Source organism: Eucyclogobius newberryi, unplaced genomic scaffold (genome assembly GCF_026437365.1).
Source record: "Eucyclogobius newberryi isolate DKJ021-1_F unplaced genomic scaffold, fEucNew1.0.hap1 SCAF_196, whole genome shotgun sequence".
In the NCBI taxonomy this organism is placed as follows: Eukaryota; Metazoa; Chordata; class Actinopteri; order Gobiiformes; family Gobiidae; genus Eucyclogobius; species Eucyclogobius newberryi.
In genome coordinates, this window is record NW_027315830.1 from 125,001 (window position 1) to 137,335 (window position 12,335).

Genomic DNA, 12,335 nt, shown 5'->3' on the forward strand with positions numbered 1-12,335 from the left:
ACTTTACAGAGTATACGCCTAATATACAGAGTATATGCCTAATATACAGAGTATATGCCTAATATACAGAGTATACCACTAATATACAGAGTATACGCCTAATATACAGAGTATATGCCTAATATACAGAGTATACCACTAATATACAGAGTATACCACTAATATACAGAGTATACGCCTAATATACAGAGTATATGCCTAATATACAGAGTATACCACAAATATACAGAGTATACCACTAATATACAGAGTATACCACTAATATAAAGAGTATACACCTAATATACAGAGTATACGTCTAATATAAAGAGTATACGCCTAATATACAGAGTATACCACTAATATACAGAGTGCACCACTAATACGACTAATTTACAGAGTATACGCCTAATATACAGAGTGTATGGCTAATATACAGAGTATACCACTAATATACAGAGTATACCACTAATATACAGAGTATATGCCTAATATACAGAGTATACCAATAATATACAGAGTATACCACTAATATACAGAGCACACCACTAATATACAGATATAGCATCGCAGTAGCCTTTAGTCCACAGCAACAGAGAGCATTCTGGGATATCTGTACAAATCTCTTCTCCTCTTTGTGTCTGGAAGCTCCTGAAGTCGTGGGCGACTGTTTCTGGAGAATTGTTTAGTTTGGTACAAACAGCCACAGTAGCGCTCCTAGTGTCAGAGAACTTTGACTGAACACTTTTGACTGAACACTTTTGACTGAACACTTTTGACTGAACACTTTTGACTGGACACTTTTGACTGGACACTTTTGACTGAACACTTTTGACTGGACACTTTTGACTGGACACTTTTGACTGGACACTTGTCTTGTGTTTTCCAGGAGGAGGTTTCGGGTGGCACTACCACCACCGTCCTGCAGGGGCTGGAGTCCAACACGGTGTACAAAGTGGCCGTGGTCCCGGTCTATCCCGATGTGGACGGGATCAGACAAGAGGAGCAGGGCAAGACCAGTGAGTCCTGCCTTCAACCGACATTACAACAATACAACAATACAACATTACAACAATACAACAATACAACATTACAACATTACAACATTACAACATTACAACAATACAACAATACAACATTACAACATTACAACAATACAACATTACAACATTACAACAATACAACATTACAACATTACAACAATACAACATTACAACATTACAACATTACAACAATACAACATTACAACATTACAACAATACAACATTACAACAATACAACATTACAACAATACAACATTACAACAATACAACATTACAACAATACAACATTACAACATTACAACAATACAACATTACAACATTACAACATTACAACAATACAACATTACAACAATACAACAATACAACAATACAACAATACAACATTACAACATTACAACAATACAACATTACAACATTACAACATCACAACATTACAACAATACAACATTACAACATTACAACAATACAACATTACAACAATACAACAATACAACATTACAACATTACAACATTACAACATTACAACATTACAACATTACAACAATACAACATTACAACATTACAACATTGCAACCTTGCAACATTACAACATTACAACATTACAACATTACAACATTACAACATTACAACAATACAACATTACAACATTACAACATTACAACAATACAACATTACAACAATACAACATTACAACATTACAACAATACAACATTACAACAATACAACATTACAACATTACAACATTACAACAATACAACATTACAACAATACAACATTACAACATTACAACATTACAACAATACAACATAGCAACATTACAACATTACAACATTACAACAATACAACATTACAACATTACAACATTACAACATTACAACATTACAACATTACAACATTACAACAATACAACAATACAACATTACACCAATACAACATTGCAACATTACAACATTACAACATTACAACATTACAACATTACAACATTACAACAATACAACAATACAACATTACAACAATACAACATTACAACAATACAACATTACAACAATACAACATTACAACATTACAACAATACAACATTACAACATTACAACAATACAACATTACAACATTACAACAATACAACATTACAACATTACAACAATACAACATTACAACAATACAACATTACAACAATACAACATTACAACATTACAACAATACAACATTACAACATTACAACATTACAACAATACAACATTACAACAATACAACATTACAACATTACAACAATACAACATTACAACAATACAACATTACAACATTACAACATTACAACAATACAACATTACAACAATACAACATTACAACATTACAACATTACAACAATACAACATAGCAACATTACAACATTACAACATTACAACAATACAACATTACAACATTACAACATTACAACAATACAACATTACACCAATACAACATTGCAACATTACAACATTGCAACATTACAACATTACAACATTACAACATTACAACAATACAACATTACACCAATACAACATTGCAACATTACAACAATACAACATTACAACATTACAACATTACAACAATACAACAATACAACATTACAACAATACAACATTACAACAATACAACATTACAACATTACAACAATACAACATTACAACATTACAACAATACAACAATACAACATTACAACAATACAACATTACAACAATACAACATTACAACATTACAACATTACAACAATACAACATTACAACATTACAACATTACAACATTACAACAATACAACAATACAACATTACAACAATACAACATTACAACAATACAACATTACAACATTACAACATTACAACATTACAACATTACAACAATACAACATTACAACAATACAACATTACAACATTACAACAATACAACATTACAACAATACAACATTACAACATTACAACATTACAACATTACAACAATACAACATTACAACAATACAACATTACAACATTACAACATTACAACAATACAACATAGCAACATTACAACATTACAACATTACAACAATACAACATTACAACATTACAACATTACAACATTACAACATTACAACATTACAACATTACAACAATACAACAATACAACATTACACCAATACAACATTGCAACATTACAACATTACAACATTACAACATTACAACATTACAACATTACAACAATACAACAATACAACATTACAACAATACAACATTACAACAATACAACATTACAACAATACAACATTACAACATTACAACAATACAACATTACAACATTACAACAATACAACATTACAACATTACAACAATACAACATTACAACATTACAACAATACAACATTACAACAATACAACATTACAACAATACAACATTACAACATTACAACAATACAACATTACAACATTACAACATTACAACAATACAACATTACAACAATACAACATTACAACATTACAACAATACAACATTACAACAATACAACATTACAACATTACAACATTACAACAATACAACATTACAACAATACAACATTACAACATTACAACATTACAACAATACAACATAGCAACATTACAACATTACAACATTACAACAATACAACATTACAACATTACAACATTACAACAATACAACATTACACCAATACAACATTGCAACATTACAACATTGCAACATTACAACATTACAACATTACAACATTACAACAATACAACATTACACCAATACAACATTGCAACATTACAACATTACAACCTTACAACATTACAACATTACAACAATACAACAATACAACATTACAACAATACAACATTACAACAATACAACATTACAACATTACAACAATACAACATTACAACATTACAACATTACAACAATACAACATTACAACAATACAACATTACAACATTACAACAATACAACATTACAACAATACAACATTACAACAATACAACATTACAACATTACAACAATACAACATTACAACATTACAACATTACAACAATACAACATTACAACAATACAACATTACAACATTACAACAATACAACATTACAACAATACAACATTACAACATTACAACATTACAACAATACAACATTACAACAATACAACATTACAACATTACAACATTACAACAATACAACATAGCAACATTACAACATTACAACATTACAACAATACAACATTACAACATTACAACATTACAACAATACAACATTACACCAATACAACATTGCAACATTACAACATTGCAACATTGCAACATTACAACATTACAACATTACAACATTACAACATTACAACATTACAACAATACAACAATACAACATTACAACAATACAACATTACAACAATACAACATTACAACAATACAACATTACAACATTACAACAATACAACATTACAACAATACAACATTACAACAATACAACATTACAACATTACAACAATACAACATTACAACAATACAACATTACAACATTACAACAATACAACATTACAACAATACAACATTACAACATTACAACAATACAACATTACAACATTACAACATTACAACAATACAACATTACAACAATACAACATTACAACATTACAACAATACAACATTACAACAATACAACATTACAACAATACAACATTACAACAATACAACATTACAACAATACAACATTACAACATTGCAACATTGCAACATTACAACATTACAACATTACAACATTACAACAATACAACAATACAACATTACAACAATACAACATTACAACAATACAACATTACAACATTACAACAATACAACATTACAACATTACAACATTACAACATTACAACAATACAACATTACAACAATACAACATTACAACATTACAACATTACAACAATACAACATTACAACATTACAACATTACAACAATACAACATTACAACAATACAACATTACAACATTACAACATTACAACAATACAACATAGCAACATTACAACATTACAACATTACAACAATACAACATTGCAACATTACAACATTACAACATTACAACATTACAACAATACAACATTACAACAATACAACATTACAACATTACAACATTACAACAATACAACATTGCAACATTACAACATTACAACATTACAACAATACAACATTACAACAATACAACATTACAACATTACAACATTACAACAATACAACATTGCAACATTACAACATTACAACATTACAACATTACAACATTACAACATTACAACAATACAACATTGCAACATTACAACATTACAACATTGCAACATTGCAACATTACAACATTACAACATTACAACAATACAACAATACAACATTACAACAATACAACATTACAACATTACAACAATACAACATTACAACAATACAACATTGCAACATTACAACATTACAACATTACAACATTACAACAATACAACATTACAACAATACAACATTACAACATTACAACATTACAACAATACAACAATACAACATTACAACATTACAACAATACAACATTACAACAATACAACATTGCAACATTACAACATTACAACAATACAACATTACAACAATACAACATTACAACATTACAACAATACAACATTACAACAATACAACATTACAACATTACAACATTACAACATTACAACAATACAACATTACAACAATACAACATTACAACAATACAACATTACAACAATACAACATTACAACATTACAACATTACAACAATACAACATTACAACAATACAACATTACAACAATACAACATTACAACATTACAACATTACAACATTACAACATTACAACATTACAACAATACAACAATACAACATTACAACATTACAACAATACAACATTACAACATTACAACAATACAACATTACAACATTACAACAATACAACATTACAACATTACAACATTACAACAATACAACATTACAACATTACAACAATACAACATTACAACAATACAACATTACAACAATACAACATTACAACAATACAACATTACAACAATACAACATTACATTACAACAATACAACATTACAACATTACAACATTACAACAATACAACATTACAACAATACAACAATACAACAATACAACAATACAACATTACAACATTACAACAATACAACATTACAACATTACAACATCACAACATCACAACAATACAACATTACAACATCACAACAATACAACATTACAACAATACAACAATACAACATTACAACATTACAACATTACAACATTACAACATTACAACATTACAACATTACAACAATACAACATTACAACAATACAACATTACAACATTACAACATTACAACATTACAACATTACAACAATACAACATTACACCAATACAACATTGCAACATTACAACATTGCAACCTTGCAACATTACAACATTACAACATTACAACATTACAACATTACAACATTACAACAATACAACCTTACAACATTACAACATTACAACAATACAACAATACAACATTACAACAATACAACATTACAACAATACAACATTACAACATTACAACATTACAACAATACAACATTACAACATTACAACATTACAACATTACAACATTACAACAATACAACAATACAACATTACAACAATACAACATTACAACAATACAACATTACAACATTACAACATTACAACATTACAACATTACAACAATACAACATTACAACAATACAACATTACAACATTACAACAATACAACATTACAACAATACAACATTACAACATTACAACATTACAACAATACAACATTACAACAATACAACATTACAACATTACAACATTACAACAATACAACATAGCAACATTACAACATTACAACATTACAACAATACAACATTACAACATTACAACATTACAACATTACAACATTACAACATTACAACATTACAACATTACAACATTACAACAATACAACATTACAACATTACAACAATACAACATTACAACAATACAACATTACAACAATACAACATTACAACAATACAACATTACAACAATACAACATTACATTACAACAATACAACATTACAACATTACAACATTACAACAATACAACATTACAACAATACAACAATACAACAATACAACAATACAACATTACAACATTACAACAATACAACATTACAACATTACAACATCACAACATCACAACAATACAACATTACAACATTACAACAATACAACATTACAACAATACAACAATACAACATTACAACATTACAACATTACAACATTACAACATTACAACATTACAACATTACAACAATACAACATTACAACAATACAACATTACAACATTACAACATTACAACATTACAACATTACAACAATACAACATTACACCAATACAACATTGCAACATTACAACATTGCAACCTTGCAACATTACAACATTACAACATTACAACATTACAACATTACAACATTACAACAATACAACATTACAACATTACAACATTACAACAATACAACAATACAACATTACAACAATACAACATTACAACAATACAACATTACAACATTACAACATTACAACAATACAACATTACAACATTACAACATTACAACATTACAACATTACAACAATACAACAATACAACATTACAACAATACAACATTACAACAATACAACATTACAACATTACAACATTACAACATTACAACATTACAACAATACAACATTACAACAATACAACATTACAACATTACAACAATACAACATTACAACAATACAACATTACAACATTACAACATTACAACAATACAACATTACAACAATACAACATTACAACATTACAACATTACAACAATACAACATAGCAACATTACAACATTACAACATTACAACAATACAATATTACAACATTACAACATTACAACATTACAACATTACAACATTACAACATTACAACAATACAACAATACAACATTACACCAATACAACATTGCAACATTACAACATTACAACATTACAACATTACAACATTACAACATTACAACAATACAACAATACAACATTACAACAATACAACATTACAACAATACAACATTACAACATTACAACAATACAACATTACAACATTACAACATTACAACAATACAACATTACAACAATACAACATTACAACATTACAACAATACAACATTACAACAATACAACATTACAACAATACAACATTACAACATTACAACAATACAACATTACAACATTACAACATTACAACAATACAACATTACAACAATACAACATTACAACATTACAACAATACAACATTACAACAATACAACATTACAACATTACAACATTACAACAATACAACATTACAACAATACAACATTACAACATTACAACAATACAACATTACAACATTACAACAATACAACATTACAACAATACAACATTACAACATTACAACATTACAACAATACAACATTACAACAATACAACATTACAACATTACAACATTACAACAATACAACATAGCAACATTACAACATTACAACATTACAACAATACAACATTACAACATTACAACATTACAACAATACAACATTACACCAATACAACATTGCAACATTACAACATTGCAACATTGCAACATTACAACATTACAACATTACAACATTACAACATTACAACATTACAACAATACAACAATACAACATTACAACAATACAACATTACAACAATACAACATTTCAACAATACAACATTACAACATTACAACAATACAACATTACAACAATACAACATTACAACAATACAACATTACAACATTACAACAATACAACATTACAACAATACAACATTACAACATTACAACAATACAACATTACAACAATACAACATTACAACATTACAACAATACAACATTACAACATTACAACATTACAACAATACAACATTACAACAATACAACATTACAACATTACAACAATACAACATTACAACAATACAACATTACAACAATACAACATTACAACAATACAACATTACAACAATACAACATTACAACATTACAACATTACAACATTACAACATTACAACAATACAACAATACAACATTACAACAATACAACATTACAACAATACAACATTACAACATTACAACAATACAACATTACAACATTACAACATTACAACAATACAACATTACAACAATACAACATTACAACATTACAACATTACAACATTACAACATTACAACAATACAACATTACAACAATACAACATTACAACATTACAACATTACAACAATACAACATAGCAACATTACAACATTACAACATTACAACAATACAACATTGCAACATTACAACATTACAACATTACAACATTACAACAATACAACATTACAACAATACAACATTACAACATTACAACATTACAACAATACAACATTGCAACATTACAACATTACAACATTACAACAATACAACATTACAACAATACAACATTACAACATTACAACATTACAACAATACAACATTGCAACATTACAACATTACAACATTACAACATTACAACATTACAACAATACAACATTGCAACATTACAACATTACAACATTACAACATTGCAACATTACAACATTACAACATTACAACATTACAACAATACAACATTACAACAATACAACATTACAACATTACAACAATACAACATTACAACAATACAACATTGCAACATTACAACATTACAACATTACAACATTACAACAATACAACATTACAACAATACAACATTACAACATTACAACATTACAACAATACAACAATACAACATTACAACATTACAACAATACAACATTACAACAATACAACATTGCAACATTACAACATTACAACAATACAACATTACAACAATACAACATTACAACATTACAACAATACAACATTACAACAATACAACATTACAACATTACAACATTACAACAATACAACATTACAACAATACAACATTACAACAATACAACATTACAACAATACAACATTACAACATTACAACATTACAACAATACAACATTACAACAATACAACATTACAACAATACAACATTACAACAATACAACATTACAACAATACAACATTACAACATTACAACATTACAACATTACAACATTACAACAATACAACATTACAACAATACAACAATACAACATTACAACATTACAACAATACAACAATACAACATTACAACAATACAACATTAAAACATTACAACATTACAACATTACAACATTACAACAATACAACATTACAACAATACAACAATACAACAATACAACATTACAACAATACAACATTACAACAATACAACATTACAACATTACAACATTACAACATTACAACATTACAACAATACAATAATACAATAATACAACATTACAACAATACAACATTACAACAATACAACATTACAACATTACAACAATACAACATTACAACATTACAACATTACAACATTACAACAATACAACATTACAACATTACAACATTACAACATTACAACAATACAACATTACAACAATACAACAATACAACATTACAACAATACAACATTACAACAATACAACATTACAACAATACAACATTACAACATTACAACAATACAACATTACAACAATACAACATTATAACAATACAACATTACAACAATACAACATTACAACATTACAACAATACAACATTACAACAATACAACATTACAACAATACAACATTACAACATTACAACATTACAACATTACAACAATACAACATTAAAACAATACAACATTACAGCATTACAACATTACAACATTACAACATTACAACAATACAACATTACAACATTACAACATTACAACATTACAACATTACAACATTACAACAATACAACATTACAACAATACAACACAACATTACAACATTACAACAATACAACAATACAACATTACAACATTACAACATTACAACATTACAACATTACAACAATACAACATTACAACATTACAACAATACAACAATACAACATTACAACATTACAACAATCCAACATTACAACAATACAACAATACAACATGACAACATGACAACTTGACGACATTACGACATTACGACATTACGACAATACAACATTACAACATTACAACAATACAACAATACAACATGACAACATGACAACATTACAACAATACAACATTACAACATTACAACATTACAACAATACAACATTACAACATTACAACAATACAACATTACAACAATACAACAATACAACATTGTACATATACATATATAATATTTATTGTTAACTCTGATAAAACACACTTGTGCTGTTGTACTTCTGCGCAGTGCCTCTGGGGGCAGTAAAGAACCTGAAGGTGACTGACCCGACCTTCAGCTCTCTCCGAGTGCAGTGGGATCGAGCCGAGGGAGACGTGAGACAGTACAAGGTCCTGTACGAGCCGGCCGCCGGAGGACAGGAGAAGATGGTACTTCTCTAAATACTTTACTAAATACTGTTTATCACATTCTTCTTTTGGTTTCCAGACAAGACTGTCCTTAGAGCTTCCCCCTGTCCTTAGAGCCTCCACCTGTCCTTAGAGCCTCCCCCTGTCCTTAGGGCCTCCCCCTGTCCTTAGAGCCTCCACCTGTCCTTAGGGCCTCCCCCTGTCCTTAGAGCGCCCCCTGTCCTCAGAGCCTCCCCCTGTCCTTAGAGCGCCCCCTTGTCCTTAGAGCGCCCCCTGTCCTCATAGCGCCCCCTGTCCTCAGAGCGCCCCCTGTCCTTAGAGCGCCCTCTGTCCTTAGAGAGCCCCCTGTCCTTAGAGCGCCCCCTGTCCTTAGAGCCTCCACCTGTCCTTAGAGCCTCCACCTGTCCTTAGAGCCTCCACCTGTCCTTAGAGCCTCCCCCTGTCCTTAGAGCCTCCCCCTGTCCTTAGGGCCTCCCCCTGTCCTTAGAGCCTCCCCCTGTCCTTAGGGCCTCCCCCTGTCCTTAGAGCGCCCCCTTGTCCTTAGAGCGCCCCCTGTCCTCATAGCGCCCCCTGTCCTCAGAGCGCCCCCTGTCCTTAGAGCGCCCTCTGTCCTTAGAGAGCCCCCTGTCCTTAGAGCGCCCCCTGTCCTTAGAGCGCCCCCTGTCCTCATAGCGCCCCCTGTCCTCAGAGCGCCCCCTGTCCTTAGAGCGCCCTCTGTCCTTAGAGCGCCCCCTTGTCCTTAGAGCGCCCCCTGTCCTCATAGCGCCCCCT

General features: G+C 29.5%; 1 protein-coding gene across 1 annotated transcript in view; it reads left to right on the plus strand.

Moving 5' to 3' along the window:
• LOC140366855 (collagen alpha-1(XII) chain-like) overlaps positions 1–12,335 on the plus strand; it is a gene marked incomplete at its 5' end in the record, with an annotated part of 154,156 nt that overhangs the window by 119,758 nt on the left and 22,063 nt on the right. Inside the window, 2 exons of the mRNA XM_072453040.1 lie at positions 869–998; positions 11,446–11,585. Of these exons, the coding sequence (XP_072309141.1) occupies positions 869–998; positions 11,446–11,585 (270 nt within the window). The remainder of the gene's footprint in view (positions 1–868; positions 999–11,445; positions 11,586–12,335) is intronic.